Raw genomic sequence first — 21,467 nt, 5'->3', positions numbered from 1 at the left:
GCGAGGGGAGGGGTCTCACACACACACAGACAGCACCACAGAAACACATAACAACCCAGGGCAACGCAACAGTATGTAAAATGGCAATGAATTATAACCAGTGTTTCTTTCTTTTCCTATTTCCCAGCTACTTTCATAAATATATTTCATGTTTTATCTGCCTAACTTCAGTGGGAAAAGATGTGAAGAGAATTAAAATGTGTGATTTTCAACACATCATGTCAACGGGTAACTGATTTGGGGTTGTACTCATCTGGATAAACATAGCAGTTCCCCTATTTATTGCTGTTATAAATGGAATCATGGTCAATGTAATTAGACTTTTATGTTACATCTTTAATGTTCAAGAAAAAAAACAGAACTAATTGGATAAATGTTACATAAGTATTCACTCTGTCACTGGTGGGCCAAATTTAACAATAGTCCAGGGATTTGGTACGCCAAGGTTCCTTAGGACCAAAAAGCAGAGGCTTTCACAATATACCACAAGTGACCTGTAGGAACATAGTGAATCGTAATACCCTTGTCCTTTTAATGTAATAGCGAATTAAGCAACAATTTAATAACCGTTTACATATTTGAAATATTGGCCTGCTTATATTTTTTATAGAAACTTTCCTTTAAAAATGCTTAATCTTTTGATAGTAAGTTGTAAAATTGGATACCATTTCACAATCTACTCTAAAGCTATAGATTTTTTATTCGATTACCTTAAGGTTATGGGTTCCATTTATAAAGACATTAAAATGGGAAAAAGTATTTGCTGTTGATTTATCAATTTAAGTATTTGTGACATTTAGAAATAATCAGAATACTCACTTTGTTAAGGATGAGAAGGGATGGACGTAAGTGCAGAATATATATTTAATAAAATAAACAAACTAATAAACTAACAAACAAACATGATAAACAAAAGTATTACTGAAAACAAACTGAAAGCAAACACGTAAACGTAAAACAAAAATCAACAATACAAGGATAACTAAACTATGAGAACTAGACGAGGAATACAAAACTCAAAAGACTGAACTAGAAAACAGGAACCTAACAACAAGCAGCACGAGACACAAAACAAACCTGACAAGACTACAGACAGCAAACAAACCAACAAAAGACTAAACAAAGAAGACTTGAAACAAAGGGGCTTATATACACCAGGAGGGAACAGGAAACTGGAAACACCTGATGATCAATCAAGAGGGGGCGGGGTTACAAATAACTGATGACAGGGTGGGGCTAGGGCGGAGACAGGACCAAAACACAACAGTAGCACAAGACAGACATGGGCTAAGCTGTGGAACACTTTCTCATCTTGATCTGATAGAGGGTTAGACAGGCCATGTACTACAGTTTCTGTATCCTGTCCCTCGAGTTCCTATAGTGCACACAATGTCAAATAACCTCACATGATTCTAATTCAGAAATGTAAATATGAGTGCTCAAATTCATGAGCTGGTAGAGCTCAATATTCTGCCAATACATGAAGTTACCTTTTGGTACCTGTAGTCAGCGTTTTGGAGTCTTATTCTGTGAGACAGGACATTAGATATTTTTAGCTGTAGACGCACCTCTCCCCAGATGGAGTCGACAGCATAAGCAGACTGCTTCGTTTTCATCACATCAGTATTTGGATGTATTGCAACAGCCTGCTGTATATCCTTCAGTCTTACGCTTAGTCTTCTTGCCTTTTCATGTTCACAAACATAAATCAAATAAACACTTATAGAATCATTATAAGAACAACTTGACCCATTAGATAACAAGTAGGTAGAATTTTTTAAAAATAGATTAATTCATTAATTGATGAACTGAGTTATACTGACTGAAGTGATCAGTTGTTTCAATGAAATATTTACCTTTAGGGTGCCCTATTTTTAGACAATTTACATCTTTCTTATTGGTTCCTGGGATTATGAATGTGCACATTTGGTGTTCTTCTTTACTCACCTTCTGCATATAATCACTTCCCCATGTAACTTCCATAAACCCTTTTCTGCTGGTGAGTTTTTATAAAACCACTTCAGTTCACCATCTAACTCAGTAGATTTCATAGTGTAATGCTTACAGGGCCATGTATGTAATTATCTGATTTTAAAAGTAATGTTTTCCAAACGGTGTAAACTCTAAACCAAAACACAAAATGCTTTCAGATTGATCTAGATACACATGTGTGCTGTAAAGAGATAAAGACAGACTAATGTACACACGTTCATGTTCTGCTCATACTTTTAACATTTCTTACAACTGCTCAATATAATAAAAAAAAATAAATCCTTTACTCTATTAGGTGTAGATTTTTTGGGGGGAACTGGTCATTAATTCCCAGGTCTGTTTCTCTAAGTCTCCTTCCTTTGCTCATGATGAGCTCTATGTTTATAATGCTCGACTTTAGCCACAATGGGTCGCGGACGCTTATTCTGTAGTTTTTAACCTCCTAAGCGGTACGCTTGCAGTGGAATGTGATAGATGAGGCCAGTTCAGGTGTTCAGAGTTTGGTGATCATGAAGTTCTTTAAGAGAACTTTAAGGTGTTTTCCTGTGTGTGTTCCGGTATTCCAGAGAAGACAATGTTGTTTCTCATACTACGTGCTTGTAGGTCCAAAATTGTTTCTCTCATTTGTTTGTTTTCGATGATAACTGATGAAAGCTGGCTTGTGAGTTCACTGACGAAATGCTGTAGCGTTTTGTTCTCTTTAAGTGTGATAGTTTTGTTCTTGGCAGAATTCCAAGCTTTCACGAAGAGCTTGGAATTCTTTGTGTAGGTTTTTGACGAGGGATATTCTAGTGTTGAGCGCCGATAGATTGCTGTTGATGGAGGGCAGGATAGAACTGACCTCTGTGCAGCAGGGTGGTGAAGCTGGATCTCCTGTGTCTTCAGATGAGCTTGGTGGTTGTTTGCCGGTGGAGGTTTGGAGTTGTTTAGCTTTGGCTTTATCTTCCTTTTTATCCTTGTTCACGATGACAAAGTTTTGGTAGTAATGGTCGATGAATTACGCAGTTTTTAAAGTTTTCCGTGTGAGTGCAACGCTGTTTGGTTGTTTGTCTAGCAGCAGGGGGCCGCCATCTTGGTTTACGCACAGTGTCTCGCAAGAGAGTGCTCAATGCCCATCACTCTGAAATGTGAAGTTTTAGCTGTGTAGAACAATAATACCTCTTGCACTCTTTACTATGAGCCTTCATCTGTGAAAAGGGGAACTCTTCCTCACATATGACACATTTCTGCGGTGGTCCAACAAGCTGGTCGACATATCTACAGAGGAGAACCTGTTCAAATTAAACAACTTATGGGCTGGTTTTCAGAAGGAAGGTCTGTGGATCTTTCAAATGTCTGACATGGTAGCCCTCATTGGGGCAGGGGATGGGGTTCAGAAGGCGACCTCATGTTGTTCCTTGTCTGAGTTTTGGAAATACAGCTAAAATGAATTCCCTGAATTCATGTGGATTTGTCTGACAACTTGAAAAGAGAAGTTAGACAATTTTCATAGTATCACTAAACTGAGTGTGTGTGTTAACTGTGATGCCTTACACACATTTAAAGTAAGACGTTTCTCCCCTAATCCTGCAGCAGTAAGCAGCTGTTTGGCAAATCGATTGGGCACTAAATCCTCATTTTCTTCCTCAAGAAAACAGAAGACCTGAGTGTAAGAATGAAGTTGTGCAGACACGGAAAAGCATCTCCGACTTGACCTTCTCCCTCTGTCTGCGTACAGCCCGAACAGCCTCGCAACCTCAGCTAAGCGTGGAGAAAATGCTAACATCAATTGTCAGGCACTTAAGGAGAACTAGCCATCTAATCACCAGTGAAGTTGAATATAAATCATATATTAAGCTGTTGTAAAATCCTACCGTCCACTGGGTGACTGGGTGTCATGGCATGTGACGGAGTAGCAGGCGAACTTGGCGCGTTCACAGAACCCAGTGGGGCTGCAGAATAAATTGAACAACACATTAGCTAGTTCAGTTTGGATTAATACATGTTACGACCCTAGATAAAAAAGTATAGCCTAGGGGTCTAAGGGTTGCAACATAAATAAATGGACCAACAAGTTTTAGATGCAAAAGTAGAAAAGTGTATTTTATGTTTTTAGATTGGAGGGTCAGGCAATACAAAATACATGGCAGATCAAGAAAATACAAATAATGTTACAGCTCAAAAAGAAATATTAATATTAATAATAATAATAATAATAATCAAAGTCATAAACAAATATAAAGTCACAAAACTTCAGGGTGAGCCAAGGCCAAAATAACAAACAAAAATGTCTAACCAGTCAAAAGCTATCTTACCTGTGCATCAAAAACAAAAGTTCAAAGGAAAGACAAACAGCTTACCTACCTCCCTGTTCATAAACAGAAACAAATGTAAGTAAAAACAAAATGGCAGCTCACCCGTACAGTGACATAAAGCATCATATACATAGCTTAACCAAGACAGAAACATAAGCTAAACAAAGACAAGTGTCAATATGTCTGCCATGGACCGCATGGTGGAGACACCATGGGCCACCCCACAATGGAACTTCAGGTCCTTTTGTATTCTTGGGTCACATGGCCACAGTGATCAGCTGACACGTTCCCACCAAGATGTGACCTAAGAGCTTGAGAGAGAGAGAACAAGAGATACACAGAAAGAGCAGCAGAGGGCAGCAGCACGACAACAGAAAAACAACAAAAGCTACTTAATACCTTGCTCAATCTACAAAAATAATAATAAATTCCAAAATAAACGTCTAGGACGTAACACTCCCCCCCCATAAAAAAAATTAAACAATAACTATATCCTAGACAAAGCATCAGCCAAAACATTATCTGATCCTCGCTTGTGTTTAATAGTCAAATTGTAACCTTGAACCATCAATGCCCAGTCCCGGGTTCAAATCCCGGACGAGTCCCCAAGATGTCAGAATTTGGCAAATGAGCACTAACTACAGGAGCACTGGGCATAGGCTCTTCAGTCTCAAAGAGTTGCAAAGGAGTGGACACAAAGGAAACTGAGGCTACTGGAATGGAACTAGAGAACTAGGGAACATGGCTTTTAGGCTTTGATGGAACCTCTCTAGCGCCCCCTGTGATTCTGGAAGATATGCACTGGAAACTCTATGAGAAATAGAAAGTTGTTTTAAAACCTGTGCAAACAGTTTAGACATGAAGTTCGAACCCTGGTCTGTTTGGACATATTTTGGCAAACCAAAAGTAGAGCAAAAGTTGATCAAGGCTTTTATGATGGCTTTAGCTTTCAAGGTACGCAATGGTATGGCTTGAGGAAATCTAGTGGCACTGCACATCAAGGTAAGCAGATATTGATGACCTGACTTAGTCTTAGGCAAAGGACCTACACAGTCCATTAACAGAGTTTCAAAAGGTTCACACATTACTGGTATAGGCTGAAGAGGAGCCGGAGGAATAATCTGGTTGGGCTTACCAGTAAGCTGACAAGTATGACAAGAGCGACAGTGAGCAGTTACATCACTTTTTAGACCCGGCCAAAAAAAATGCTGTAATATTCGTTTGTACGTTTTAGTGACCCCCAAGTGTCCAGATAAACAATGATCATGAGCTAAAGTTAATACTTGTGAGCGATAAGCAGTAGGAACAACAATTTGGTAAGTAGTGGTCCACTCAGAATCAGTTTTAGATAGTTTAGGAGGAACCCATTTACTCATGAGTATCTCTCCATCCCAAAAGTAAGCAGAGGATGAAACATCAGCTTTAACCTCTTCTGCTGCCTTTCTACACTGAGCCAAAGAAGAGTCACTTTTCTGTTCAATGGCAAGCTGTTCTCGAGTAGCACACAAACCAAAATCTGGAACAGTGTTACCCACACCGGACAAATCAGACACACTACCTTACCAAAAGACTTATCAGAAAGGCTAACATTTAAGCAATCAGAATGCAAAAAGGAATCTGAAAGATCAACAACATCCTTGAGTTTACATGACTGAGCACGTGTGGTTACACTGGTTGGCTGGTGGCTGAACAGAACAAATGGGATCAGTCACAACCTCAGGAACAGGTAGCACTTTCCCTCCTGCCAAGTCATTCCCCAGTATAAACGTTACCCCTGGAATAGGCAATGTATCACATATCCCAACATCAACCTTCCCAGAAACTAAGTCAGACTTTAGATATACAGAATGTATTGGAACATTAACATAGCTCAGCCCAACACCCTGAACTACACTATCAGCTCCACTATAGGTGTCTAAAGATAAAGGGATTACACCACTGAGCAACAATGATTGGGCAGCACATGTATCACGCAGAATAGTTACAGGTTGTTTATTCTCCATGCTCTCACAGCTAGAAATGAAACCTTGTAAACGAAAAGGCTCAAACACATCTTTGTCCTGTCTAAAATCAACCTCACTGGCCACATGTAATTCTGAAACAGACTGAATCAACCCTACTCCCTTGGGTACCAAGGAACCTTGCTTTTTCTGTAAAGCTCGACAGTCTGCAATTAGGTGACCAGGCTTGTGACAATAAAAACATTCACGATTTTCCTTAACAGACCCACCAGGCTTAAAACTGCTTGCAGAAACAGAATCCATTTTGCTTCCACTAGTCTGTCTATCTCTACGAGGTCCTAAATCTAATTTTCTAGATGCATCAACACGACATGCATCAACACGAGATGCAGAAGGAAAAACAGCTTTATGAGTCAATACAAACTCATCAGCTGCAATAGCAGCATCAGACAGCAAAGAGCGTTTTTGCTCATTTAGATAAATGGCTAATTTCTCAGATACACAAGCTTTAAAATCTTCAAGCAGTACTAATTCACAAAGCTGTTCAAAGGTGGTAACTTTACTAGCCTTACACCATTTATCAAATAAAGCTGCCTTCTCTCGTGCAAATTCAACAAATGTTTGATTAGCTGTTTTCAAATGTGCACGAAAATGTTGTCTATAAGCTTCTGGTACTAATTCGTAGGCTTGGAGTACAGCAGTTTTTACAGAATCATACTCTAAACTTTTCTCTATTGGCAAAGCAGAAAACACATCTAAAGCCTTACCAGTTAATCTACACTGGAGCAAAAGAGGCCAAACTGACTTAAGGTGCTTACACACTGCACGCGGTAGGTGCGGCGCGGTACGCTGACCCCCATAGGACTCAATAGTGTCTAGAGCGGTAGAGCGGTGCGTCGCTGCCGCGGAGCAGAGTGGAAAGCGGCGCGTTTCCCCGCCCATAACCACGCCTCCACCGCGCTACCGCTTACCGCGGGCAAAGTTCAACATGGTTCAACTTTGACCTCGCGGCAAGCGGTACCTCGGCAGAAAACGCATGACGTGAACTCACGCGACTAGAGAGAAACTGTAGTCCAAACAACAATAAACGTGCGCGAGAGACTAATAATAGCGATTAGTGAATCCCCTCAGCTGTACATCACTTCCCTACACTCATATAGAGATAACAGGAGGAAGAGAAGAATCAGAGCTTTGTTCTGAGGCTGAGAAACAGATACAGATCCACAGAGGCTGTAGAGACTCAAAACTACAAAACACCGCTCGCAGAGGTGATGGGTTTTAGAAAACTCCGCCTATTATCAGCAGGAGACGCTTGGCGTCAGCAGCAGCCCAACGCAACAACAACTGGCCAGCGTCCAGCTGAGCGGCGGCAGTGTGTAAGAACCTTTAGGCCAACTCAAAGAGTTAGCAACCCTTTCAAATGCTTCAAAATAAGAGTCTACCTCAGAATCACGAAAATGAGGAACTAATCTGATTTGCCTGCTCACATCAAAATCAGAACGAAAATCCAGAGACTCACCAGTACTCCTGGGCGTGGAGGTAGTAGGAGCAGGGAGAGGCTGCTCAGCACGCTTGGCCTCTATCTCCAACTCATGCAGCTTAATGGCCTTTTGGGCTTCGATCTCTATAGCACACACATTTTGCCGCTGCAGTTCCACCTCCAGCTCTTTTAGATGTACCATGATCTATGCTTAACTATGCTTTGAGACACTGCCGGAGCCTTGGCCTCCCCCGTTGCTGCGATAGATGCCTCATCTGTGGCAACACCTGCACCCTCAGTCACTGAGCATGGCCTCTCTGGCAAAACACTCCGATCCACCAGCTGCCGATACAAATCAGATTTTATTTCAGCTTTGGTCTTAAGTCGACCCACAGAAATATAAAAAAACTCAGCAATTAATATTAAGTCAGCCTTACGACACTGATCAAATTGCTCCAGGGTAGGATTACAAGTAAAGGTTTCTAAGTTAAACATGGCTACTGCCACAAAGTACCCCACCACACAAAAATGAAAACAGCTAATGAAACTGGAAAGGACGAGCCCCCAATTTATGTTACGACCCTAGATAAAAAAGTATAGCCTAGGGGTCTAAGGGTTGCAACATAAATAAATGGACCAACAAGTTTTAGATGCAAAAGTAGAAAAGTGTATTTTATGTTATTAGATTGGAGGGTCAGGCAATACTAAATACATGGCAGATCAAGAAAATACAAATAATGTTACAGCTCAAAAAGAAATATTAATAATAATAATAATAATAATAATAATAATAATAATAATAATAATAATCAAAGTCATAAACAAATATAAAGTCACAAAACTTCAGGGTGAGCCAAGGCCAAAATAACAAACAAAAATGTCTAACCAGTCAAAAGCTATCTTACCTGTGCATCAAAAACAAAAGTTCAAAGGAAAGACAAACAGCTTACCTACCTCCCTGTTCATAAACAGAAACAAATGTAAGTAAAAATAAAATGGCAGCTCACCCATACAGTGACATAAAGCATCATATACATAGCTTAACCAAGACAGAAACATAAGCTAAACAAAGGCAAGTGTCAATATGTCTGCCATGGACCGCATGGTGGAGACACCATGGGCCACCCCACAATGGAACTTCAGGTCCTTTTGTATTCTTGGGTCACATGGCCACAGTGATCAGCTGACACGTTCCCACCAAGATGTGACCTAAGAGCTTGAGAGAGAGAGAACAAGAGATACACAGAAAGAGCAGCAGAGGGCAGCAGCACGACAACAGAAAAACAACAAAAGCTACTTAATACCTTGCTCAATCTACAAAAATAATAATAAATTCCAAAATAAACGTCTAGGACGTAACATACACCAGACACAATACAAGTGAATGAATAAGATAAACCATTTTTATTTGAGATAAATCTGAAATATGAACAGAACAAACCTACTGCTTCTTTCAAGCTGGCCGGCCAGCGGCCTTCCACTCGAAGCCACTGTTGACTGAACACTAGTATCACAAGTCAAGTAACGCTAGAGTACGTAGAACCGATTACTTCTGTCTGATTCACCAGTTGACCAATACTGCTTTAGAGCGAGAATAGGACCGCCCACCTAATTACCATACAAATTCAAAAATACAGAAATAAATAAATGAAGAAATGTGGAACTAAATGTATGAATAAATAATCGTTGAAATAAATAAATGCACATATAAATGAATGAATAAAAAAATATATAAGTAAATAAGAAATTAATTTATTAATTTACTTAATGTATTTATTTAGCCACACAATTATTTATGCGTGTATTTATTTATTTATTAATTTATTTATTTATTCATTTATATGTTCATTTATTTATATATTTATTAATATATTTATTTAAACATGTATTTATTTATTCGTTTATTTATATATTTATTTATTTTTACATTTATATGTGCATTTATTTATTTATTTATGTCATTTTTGGTCCTCCATATCTATAAGGTGGATTAAATCCCCCCAATATAAAACCCGCTACACCTTTGGTTGTGAGTGTTTATAAAGTTGATGTTTTTAAGATGAAATGCTGTTTTTGAATCAGGTATCAGGGGGGAGGAAAGATCCTGCAGATCTTGATGAAGATGTTCTTTGTGTTCTGGAGCTCAGCGCTGTTTCTGACAGAGGAGAAGATTCTCCTGTTCAGCCTCCAGCGTAGGTCTACTTCTTTTTTTCCTTCTGATCCTCGTGCTTTATATTATTATCATAATAATCCTGTTTAATAACCATTACACACATTCTCTTTAAAAGGAACAGAAGACGGGGAAGCAGAATCAACAAAATGTAAAGAAAAGAGGAGAGATGTTCACTTTTTTTCCAGCACTGTTTACTTTTCTTCATCTTATGTTCATCAAACTGAGCAAAGCAAAAATATTACATATATATATAATAAACCTATTCAGTTATTGAGACTTTAATAACCAGTGTATTTCTTTGTTTCTATATTTATTATTATTATTATTACATATAGATATAGATCCACTCTAGCATTGCTTCAACCGCTTTGTTGAGGAGATGATCTTAAAATTTAATTCTGAATCTGAATTGATTGAAGGTCATTTATGGGTAATTTTTTGCCAATATATTTTCATAAATAAGCTCCATTCTAACCTTAATATTACCTTTAATAGTGGGCCAGAAGGGTTCAAATAGATCACTGAAGGCGTGTCGTCATTTTGTAGTCGGCTCCATGTTGTTTATGCCCATATTTGGTGTTCAGTGTCTAAAAGGTTCAGACCTATAAGAAAAGTGAATGGGCTTTTCAAAAACTGGCCTCTGTCACATTCTGTGGTAAATACATTTGTTCAGAACCTGTACATTTTGTTCTATGTACATTTTACTCCTAAATATCGCCGCATTCTGCGCAACACCAGCGAACTTCGGCCAGATCACGTTCTAGATTATTCTTCTTCTTCACAGAGGATCATTAAAGTATTTAAACAGGTGAAAACTCTTATCAGTCTGGTGTACGGTGATGTTGAGCAGTGTAGACTGTTAGAGCTTTAAAATGCAGATAATAAGAGAAAGTGAGTTTTTACTGTTCAGGAGTAGCGCTTCCCTGCAGGGTTTATTATTTAGTTATGGTCATTAGTTTATTAGAGCACACCTGACCCAAATAATCAACTAATTAACTAACTAATCAACTAACTACCTGCCCTCGCTGAGTGATACAGCAGAAAAACTAGAAGGACAGAGTTACTCCAGAACCACAGAGCTAATCCCGCTAACTTAAGAGCCATAAAGTATAAAACACCTAATGTAAAACTACTAAAACAATGAGCCAGAAGCACCAAACAGCTCTAATGTACAATCATGTACTTAGTGAGTAACTCCTTAAAGCAGTGGAAACACGGGCCGGTTCTTAAAAGGTTCTCAGGAACCAGAACCGGCTCCAGCACCAGCACTTTGTTGGTGGAAAAGAGGTATCTGTGCTGCTGGGTTAGTGGATTTCCTGCTGTAACACTCTCAGCTCTCCTCAATGAGGGCAGTTAGTTCATTAGTTGGATCAGCTGTGTGTAAATATGCTGTAAATATACGGCCATAGTTCGCTGGTGTTGCGCTGAAAAGAGACCCCTGCTAATCTCTGCAGCTGCACTGTAGCATTAGCTTAAAGCTAACTTCTCAAATTTTTAGAGGAAAAAAATTAAAGCTAATTTTTCTCATTACGGCTCTTTAACGATCTCGTAATTCAGAGGATCCAGTGATGTTTAGGAGATAAATGTACACAGAATAAAACGTACAGGGTTCTGAACATATTTATTTACTACAGAATGTGATAGAGGACAGTTTTTAAAAAGCTCATTCATTTTCCTCACAGAGAAAAAAACGCTTAGACACGGAAGCCGTACGAGGACTACAGAATGACGCAGGACTTCAGTGGACTGTACTGCAGCTTTGTTAAGGGACAGACACTGTCATAGACAAGACAAGACAAGATGAGACAAGACAAGAAACTACAACAAGCAAAAGACCAAAAAACAGAAATGTTAATTACACCACCAAACTCGACTCCAACTTCCACCGTAATCTGACCACACAAACCAAACACACAAAAAATCATCACACTCCTCTTCACTTTTCTTTATTTATTTAGATTTATTAATATGAACCTAATTTGCAATAAAATAAAATAATAATCACCAATAAGTACAAAATAAGTGATAACAGTAGTGAATAAGATAACAGTAATTAAAATAAAGGTTCTGGAAAAAAAAAATCTTCTATATAAAATATTTACATACTTATATTTATACACACATTTTCCCTCCTACACACACACACACACACACACATCAAATCTCTGTTACACACAGGGTTATTCTATCTTACACAGACGCACTGAGGAGCCAGGACCATAAACCCCAATCCCTGCATAGAGGGGCTGAGTGAAGGTGGTGTAGAATGTGTGTAAGTGTGTGAGAGTGTGTGAGGGAGTGTGTGAGTGTGTGTGTGAGGGTGTGTGTGAGGGTGTGTGTGAGGGTGTGTGTGAGTGTGTGTGTGAGGGTGAGTGTGTGTGTGAGGGTGAGGGTGTATCAGAGGAGACTCTGTAGAAGGACAGAGTGCCGGAGGGACAGTCCACATACACTCCTACTCTCCTACAGCTGGAGGGAGGAGTGGAGAGTTTAGTTCTGTTATTATTGTGATGAACAGAGTAACTGTTATCAAAGCAGATCAGACTCCAGGAGTTTATATTCCCTCCAAACTTACAGTCTGATCCTAATCCTTTCCTGCTGATGGTTTTATAACTCAGAGCTACATCAGCTCCATATCTCCCGCTCCACTCAGCCTCCCAGTAACAGCGTCCAGTAACACCAGTAACTCTCTCTCTACTCAGAACCTGCTGATACCCATCAAATCTCTCTGCATGATCAGGATACGACTGCAGCTCCTTTCTCCACTCCACCCTCCTGTTCTCCTCACTCAGAGAGAGACGACGCTGCGCTGTGTTCAGATCCAGAGTGAAATCACAGCCGTCTGAACACAAGAACACACACAGAGTGTATTTAGTGTGTAGTGTTATATTTAGTGTGTGTAGTGTTATATTTAGTGTGTGTGTAGTGTTATATTTAGTGTGTAGTGTTATATTTAGTGTGTGTGTAGTGTTATATTTAGAGTGTGTAGTGTTATATTTAGTGTGTGTAGTGTTATATTTTGTGTGTGTGTTATATTTAGTGTGTAGTGTTATATTTAGTGTGTGTATTATATTTAGTGTGAGGTGTTATATTTAGTGTGTGGTGTTATATTTAGTGTGTGTGGTGTTATATTTAGTGTGTAGTGTTACATTTAGTGTGTGTAGTGTTATATTTAGTGTGTGTGTGTTATATTTAGTGTGTGGTGTTATATTTAGTGTGTAGTGTTATATTTAGTGTGTGTGTAGTGTTACATTTAGTGTGTAGTGTTATATTTAGTGTGTGGTGTTATATCTAGTGTGTGTGTGTAGTGTTATATTTAGTGTGTGTGTGTTATATTTAGTGTATAGTGTTATATTTAGTGTGTGTGTGTTATATTTAGTGTGTGTAGTTTTATATTTAGTGTGTGTGTTGTTATATTTCGTGTGTGTATGTAGTGATATATTTAGTGTGTGTAGTGTTATATTTAGAGTGTGTGTGTGTTATATTTAGTGTGTGGGGTGTTATATTTAGTGTGTGTGGTGTTATATTTAGTGTGTGTAGTGTTACATTTAGTGTGTAGTGTTATATTTAGTGTGTGGTGTTATATTTAGTGTGTGTAGTGTTACATTTAGAGTGTGTGTTATATTTAGTGTGTGTAGTGTTATATTTAGTGTGTGGTGTTATATTTAGTGTGTGTGTTATATTTAGTGTGTGGTGTTATATTTAGTGTGTGGTGTAATATTTAGTGTGTGTAGTGTTATATTTATTGTGTGTGTTGTTATATTTTGTGTGTGTGTAGTGATATATTTAGTGTGTGTAGTGATATATTTAGTGTGTGTGTAGTGTTATATTTAGTGTAGTGTTATATTTATTGTGTGTGTTCTTATATTTAGTGTGTGTGTAGTGTTTTATTTAGTGTTATATTTAGTGTGTGTAGTGTTATATTTAGTGTTATATTTAGTGTAATATTTAGTGTGTAGTGTTGTTATATTTAGTGTTATATTTAGTGTGTGTAGTGTTATATTTAGTGTGTGTATTTAGGGCCCGAGCACCGAAGGCGCAGGCGAAGCCTGCACCGGAGGTGCAAAGCCCTATTGTTTTTGGAATGTTTATTATTAGGGCCCGAGCACCGAAGGCGCAGGCGAAGCCTGCACCGGAGGTGCAAAGCCCTATTGTTTTTGGTCCGTTTATTAGGGCCCGAGCACCGAAGGCGCAGGCGAAGCCTGCACCGGAGGTGCAAAGCCCTATTGTTTTTGGTCCGTTTATTATCATTATTAGGGCCCGAGCACCGAAGGCGCAGGCGAAGCCTGCACCGGAAGTGCAAAGCCCTATTGTTTTTGGAATGTTTATTAGGGCCCGAGCACCGAAGGCGCAGGCGAAGCCTGCACCGGAGGTGCAAAGCCCTATTGTTTTTGGTCCGTTTATTAGGGCCCGAGCACCGAAGGCGCAGGCGAAGCCTGCACCGGAGGTGCAAAGCCCTATTGTTTTTGGTCCGTTTATTATTATTATTAGGGCCCGAGCACCGAAGGCGCAGGCGAAGCCTGCACCGGAGGTGCAAAGCCCTATTGTTTTTGGTCCGTTTATTATTATTATTATTAGGGCCCGAGCACCGAAGGCGCAGGCGAAGCCTGCACCGGAGATGCAAAGCCCTATTGTTTTTGGTCCGTTTATTATTATTAGGGCCCGAGCACCGAAGGCGCAGGCGAAGCCTGCACCGGAGGTGCAAAGCCCTATTGTTTTTGGTCCGTTTATTAGGGCCCGAGCACCGAAGGCGCAGGCGAAGCCTGCACCGGAGGTGCAAAGCCCTATTGTTTTTGGAATGTTTATTAGGGCCCGAGCACCGAAGGCGCAGGCGAAGCCTGCACCGGAGGTGCAAAGCCCTATTGTTTTTGGAATGTTTATTAGGGCCCGAGCACCGAAGGCGCAGGCGAAGCCTGCACCGGAGGTGCAAAGCCCTATTGTTTTTGGTCCGTTTATTATTATTATTATTTTTATTTACAAACTTCGCGCCCATTTTTGAGGCCTTTCTGATACTCGAAAACTCTTGCATTTTGGCACAGACGTCAAAGCCGGTGAAAAATTTTAAATTACATTGTTCACAGGTTTGGGCGTGGATCAGGAGCTCTATAGCGCCCCCAAACGTTGCCAGTGGCCGGGATAAAGTTTGTCCAATGTGCACCAACTTTGGTACGTTCATTGACCTCATTATACCGATCAAGAATCACTTGGATTTATTTGACTCCGCCTAACAGGAAGTCGGCCATTTTGGCAGGAAGTCGCAAAATAAAAAGTTTCCCGTGGTGTTCTGGGTGGGTTACGATGTTCGAAAACTCATAAAATTTCACAGGCCTATTGGGCATAGGATGTACTTTGATGTAAAATTGGAATTTTTCATATTCATAATTTATCAGCTCTCTAGCGCCACCTATTTTATATGACATTTATAGAAAGCTCTTAGCCTCTTCTAAATTAGCAGACCCAATAATGCCTTTAAATGATTTCGAGAAATGTAATCATTTTTCTAATGTGGTGCTAAATGACTCTACAGCGCCCCCTATTTGGTTTAGGCTAATAAATTAGCGGTAGCTGTCTCAAATTTTCCCCAATGTTCAAAATTTTTGGTAGAAACATAGATATTACGATGCCACACATAATACCCATTGGCATGTATTAGCTCCGCCCAACAGGAAGTCGGCCATTTTGAAAAATGTTACATTTTTAAACATTTTTCACATACTCATTCGAACTCCTCCTAGAGTCTTTGTCAGATTACAACTAAATGGTCTGTGGATAGTCTCCAGCCATACATGGTGCTAAATTGCGAAGGAATAGTCGATAGCTGAAACGATGACGCAATGGCGGGCAATTGATTTAATGGAGACACAACACTAAACCAAATAGAAACATTAGCATGGTCAGAATACAGCTGCTTGGAAATTCATGAAACTTGGCAAAAACATAAAAGACATCATTACACACATTTTCAGTGTTGATATGATTGACTCCGCCCAACAGGAAGTCGGCCATTTTGAAAAACTTGCATTTTACACACATTTTTTGCATACTTTGTCGAACTCCTCCTAGGGAATTTGTTGAATACTCTTGATATTTGTCAGCAATAAACTACTACCATCCCTGATGATAAATTGCGAAGGAATAGTCGATATCTTAAACGAGGACGAAATGGCGGACAGTTGAATTGCTGGAGATACCCCATTAAAATAGGAAGTAAATACATTCTGGTGTTGGTAGGTGTTTGAGGAGGTTAAACAGGTTGAAAACTCTCGAAACTTTACAGGCCTGCTTGATTTAAGCGGTCCTTTGATTAAAAATTGAAATTTCATATATACATATTTCATTGGCTCTATAGCGCCACCTAGGTTTCAATGCATATTTGACATTACGGAAATGCTCAAAAACTCTTGAAAATTGTCAGATTCCATAAGATCTAAAAACACTTTACAAATATTGTGATAATTTTTTCATGTGTAGCTAGCGGACTCTATAGCGCCCCCTAATTCATTCGTTTAATAAATTAGCTGTGGATGTGTCACAATTTGTCTAATCTTCTCAAATTTTGGTAGGAGCGTAGATACTATGACTCTGCACATATTTGCAATTGGTTTGTATTAGCTCCGCCCAACAGGAAGTCGGCCATATTGGATTTTGTAATTTTTTTACACTTTTTTTCACAAACTCATTTAAACTGCTCCTAAAGTCTTTGTCAGATTACCTCTAAATTAGCAGAGAATGAACATCAGGCACAGTTGATGAAAATTGCCAAAGGAATAGTTGATCGCTAAAACGGTGACGTAATGGCGAGCAATTGATTGAATAGAGACGCAACACTAAACCAAAGTGAAACCATGACACAGTCAGAACACAGATGATTAAAAATTCATGAAACTTGGCAAAAACACAAGAGACATCATTAGACACGTTTTCAGTATTGGTAGGACTGACTCCACCCAACAGGAAGTCGGCCATTTTGAAATATCTGAATTTTGCATACATTTTTTGCATATGTTGTCAAACTACTCCTAGAAATTTTGTTGAATTCTCTTGGTATTTGGTAAAAAATAAACATTGAACATATCTGATGATAAATTGTGAAGAAATAGTCGATATCTTAAACGAGGAGGAAATGGCGGACGGTTGAATGTTTGAGATGCCACATCAAAACTGGAGGTTGACACATAGGTAATGCTAGGAGTTTTGAGGACGTTATAAGAGAGAAAAGCTCACAAACTTTGACCGGCCTGCTTATCTGAGGCTGTTGTTTGATCTAGAATTAGAATTTCAAATATATGTGTTTTAACAGCTCTATAGTGCCACCTGTATTTTAAATGGGTATTTCACATTTTTGGCAGGATAGAAAACTCTTGAAAATTACCACACTAATAATAACGAGACCTCAAAATTACTTTCACCGGTTTCTCGGTTTGGCCCGGTACGATTTGCGCTGTTGTGCGAGGGCCCTACGTCCCCCTGTGACAGGGGGACAACTCGTTATTATTATTATTATTATTTTTATTTACAAACTTCGCGCCCATTTTTGAGGCCTTTCCGATACTCGAAAACTCATGCATTTTGGCACAGACATCAAAACCCGTGAAAAATTTGAAATTCCATGGTTCATGGGTTTGGGCGTGGTTCAGGAGCTCTATAGCGCCCCCAAACGTTGCCAGTGGCCGGGATAAAGTTTGTCCAATGTGCACCAACTTTGGTACGCTCATTGACCTCATTATACCGATCAAGAATCACTTGGATTTATTTGACTCCGCCTAACAGGAAGTCGGCCATTTTGGCAGGAAGTCGCAAAATAAAAAGTTTCCAGTGGTGTTTTGGGTGGGTTACTATGTTCGAAAACTCATAAAATTTCACAGGCCTATTGCGCATAGGCTGTACTTTGATGTAAAATTGGAATTTTTCATATTCATAATTTATCAGCTCTCTAGCGCCACCTATTTTATATGACATTTATAGAAAGCTCTTAGCCTCTTCTAAATTAGCAGACCCAATAATGCCTTTAAATGATTTCGAGAAATGTAATCATTTTTCTAATGTGGTGCTAAATGACTCTACAGCGCCCCCTATTTGGTTTAGGCTAATAAATTAGCGGTAGCTGTCTCAAATTTTCCCCAATGTTAAAAATTTTTGGTAGAAACATAGATATTACGATGCCACACATAATACCCATTGGCATGTATTAGCTCCGCCCAACAGGAAGTCGGCCATTTTGAAAAATGTTAAATTTTTAAACATTTTTCACATACTCATTCGAACTCCTCCTAGAGTCTTTGTCAGATTACAACTAAATGGTCTGTGGATAGTCTCCAGACATACATGGTGCTAAATTGCGAAGGAATAGTCGATAGCTGAAACGATGACGTAATGGCGGGCAATTGATTTAATGGAGACACAACACTAAACCAAATAGAAACATTAGCATGGTCAGAATACAGCTGCTTGGAAATTCATGAAACTTGGCAAAAACATAAAAGACATCATTACACACATTTTTAGTGTTGATATGATTGACTCCGCCCAACAAGAAGTCGGCCATTTTGAAAAACGTGCATTTTACACACATTTTTTGCATACTTTGTCGAACTCCTCCTAGGGAAATTGTTGAATACTCTTGATATTTGTCAGCAATAAACTACTACCATCCGTGATGATAAATTGCGAAGGAATAGTCGATATTTTAAACGAGGACGAAATGGCGGACAGTTCAATTGCTTGAGATACTCCATTAAAATAGGAAGTAAATACATTCTGGTGTTGGTAGGTGTTTGAGGAGGTTAAACAGGTTGAACACTCACGAAACTTTACAGGCCTGCTTGATTTAAGCGATCCTTTGATTAAAAATTGAAATTTCATATATACATATTTCATTGGCTCTATAGCGCCACCTAGGTTTCAATGCATATTTGACATTACGGAAATGCTCAAAAACTCTTGAAAACTGTCAAATTCCATAAGATCTAAAAACACTTTACAAATATTGTGATAATTTTTTCATGTGTAGCTAGCGGACTCTATAGCGCCACCTAATTCATTCGTTTAATAAATTAGCTGTGGATGTGTCACAATTTGTCTAATCTTCTCAAATTTTGGTAGGAGCGTAGATACTATGACTCTGCACATATTTCCAATTGGTTTGTATTAGCTCCGCCCAACAGGAAGTCGGCCATATTGGATTTTGTAATTTTTTTACACTTTTTTTCACAAACTCATTTAAACTGCTCCTAAAGTCTTTGTCAGATTACCTCTAAATTAGCTGAGAATGAACATCAGACACAGTTGATGAAAATTGCCAAAGGAATAGTTGATCGCTAAAACGGTGACGTAATGGCGAGCAATTGATTGACTAGAGATGCAACACTAAACCAAAGTGAAACCATGACACAGTCAGAACACAGATGATTAAAAATTCATGAAACTTGGCAAAAACACAAGAGACATCATAAGACACGTTTTCAGTATTGGTAGGACTGACTCCGCCCAACAGGAAGTCGGCCATTTTGAAATATCTGAATTTTACATACATTTTTTGCGTATGTTGTCAAACTACTCCTAGAAATTTTGTTGAATTCTCTTGGTATTTGGTAAATATAAACATTGAACATATCTGATGATAAATTGTGAAGAAATAGTCGATATCTTAAACGAGGAGGGAATGGCGGACGGTTGAATGTTTGAGATGCCACATCAAAACTGGAGGTTGACACATAGGTAATGCTAGGAGTTTTGAGGACGTTATAAGAGAGAAAAGCTCACAAACTTTGACCGGCCTGCTTATCTGAGGCTGTTGTTTGATCTAGAATTAGAATTTCAAATATATGTGTTTTAACAGCTCTATAGCGCCACCTGTATTTTAAATGGGTATTTCACTTTTTTGGCACGATAGAAAACTCTTGAAAATGACCCCACTTAATAAGACCTCAAAATTACTTTCACCGGTTTCTCGGTTTGGCCCGGTACGATTTGCGCTGTTGTGCGAGGGCCCTACGTCCCCCTGTGACAGGGGGACAACTCGTTATTATTATTATTATTTTTATTTACAAACTTCGCGCCCATTTTTGAGGCCTTTCCGATACTCGAAAACTCATGCATTTTGGCACAGACATCAAAACCCGTGAAAAATTTGAAATTCCATGGTTCATGGGTTTGGGCGTGGTTCAGGAGCTCTATAGCGCCCCCAAACGTTGCCAGTGGCCGGGATAAAGTTTGTCCAATGTGCACCAACTTTGGTACGCTCATTGACCTCATTATACCGATCAAGAATCACTTGGATTTATTTGACTCCGCCTAACAGGAAGTCGGCCATTTTGGCAGGAAGTCGCAAAATAAAAAGTTTCCCGTGGTGTTTTGGGTGGGTTACTATGTTCGAAAACTCATAAAATTTCACAGGCCTATTGCGCATAGGCTGTACTTTGATGTTAAATTGGAATTTTTCATATTCATAATATATCAGCTCTCTAGCGCCACCTATTTTATATGACACTTATAGAAAGCTCTTAGCCTCTTCTAAATTAGCAGACCCAATAATGCCTTTAAATGATTTCGAGAAATGTAATCATTTTTCTAATGTGGTGCTAAATGACTCTACAGCGCCCCCTATTTGGTTTAGGCTAATAAATTAGCGGTAGCTGTCTCAAATTTTCCCCAATGTTAAAAATTTTTGGTAGAAACATAGATATTACGATGCCACACAATACCCATTGGCATGTATTAGCTCCGCCCAACAGGAAGTCGGCCATTTTGAAAAATGTTAAATTTTTAAACATTTTTCACATACTCATTCGAACTCCTCCTAGAGTCTTTGTCAGATTAGAACTAAATGGTCTGTGGATAGTCTCCAGACATACGTGGTGCTAAATTGCGAAGGAATAGTCGATAGCTGAAACGATGACGTAATGGCGGGCAATTGATTTAATGGAGACACAACACTAAACCACATAGAAACATTAGCATGGTCAGAATACAGCTGCTTGGAATTTCATGAAACTTGGCAAAAACATAAAAGACATCATTACACACATTTTCAGTGTTGATATGATTGACTCCGCCCAACAGGAAGTCGGCCATTTTGAAAAACGTGCATTTTACACACATTTTTTGCATACTTTGTCGAACTCCTCCTAGGGAATTTGTTGAATACTCTTGATATTTGTCAGCAATAAACTACTACCATCCGTGATGATAAATTGCGAAGGAATAGTCGATATCTTAAACGAGGACGAAATGGCAGACAGTTGAATTGCTGGAGATAACCCATTAAAATAGGAAGTAAATACATTCTGGTGTTGGTAGGTGTTTGAGGAGGTTAAACAGGTTGAAAACTCACGAAACTTTACAGGCCTGCTTGATTTAAGCGGTCCTTTGATTAAAAATTTAATTTTCATATATACATATTTCATTGCCTCTATAGCGCCACCTAGGTTTCAATGCATATTTGACATTACGGAAATGCTCAAAAACCCTTGAAAATTGTCAGATTCCATAAGATCTAAAAACACTTTACAAATATTGTGATAATTTTTTCATGTGTAGCTAGCGGACTCTATAGCGCCCCCTAAATCATT

The 21,467-nt window shown here is 39.0% G+C and overlaps 4 protein-coding genes across 5 annotated transcripts in view; 2 read left to right on the top strand and 2 right to left on the bottom strand.

Moving 5' to 3' along the window:
- The window catches only part of LOC111197413 (zinc finger protein 239-like), a 414,061-nt gene that overhangs the window by 206,407 nt on the left and 186,187 nt on the right, over positions 1-21,467 (bottom strand). The window lies entirely within an intron of this gene.
- The window catches only part of LOC125801382 (zinc finger protein 239-like), a 211,583-nt gene that overhangs the window by 54,773 nt on the left and 135,343 nt on the right, over positions 1-21,467 (top strand). The gene's annotated exons all lie outside the window — the stretch shown is intronic.
- The window catches only part of LOC125801301 (zinc finger protein 271-like), a 211,575-nt gene that overhangs the window by 54,765 nt on the left and 135,343 nt on the right, over positions 1-21,467 (top strand). The gene's annotated exons all lie outside the window — the stretch shown is intronic.
- The window catches only part of LOC111190060 (NLR family CARD domain-containing protein 3-like), a 119,459-nt gene continuing 109,913 nt past the window's right edge, over positions 11,922-21,467 (bottom strand). Inside the window, exon 6 of the mRNA XM_049477180.1 lies at positions 11,922-12,739. Within this exon, the coding sequence (XP_049333137.1) occupies positions 12,081-12,739 (659 nt within the window). The 3' untranslated portion in view covers positions 11,922-12,080. The remainder of the gene's footprint in view (positions 12,740-21,467) is intronic.

Source organism: Astyanax mexicanus, chromosome 4 (assembly GCF_023375975.1).
Source record: "Astyanax mexicanus isolate ESR-SI-001 chromosome 4, AstMex3_surface, whole genome shotgun sequence".
In the NCBI taxonomy this organism is placed as follows: domain Eukaryota; kingdom Metazoa; phylum Chordata; class Actinopteri; order Characiformes; family Acestrorhamphidae; genus Astyanax; species Astyanax mexicanus.
This window is presented reverse-complemented; position numbering and strand designations above follow the sequence as displayed.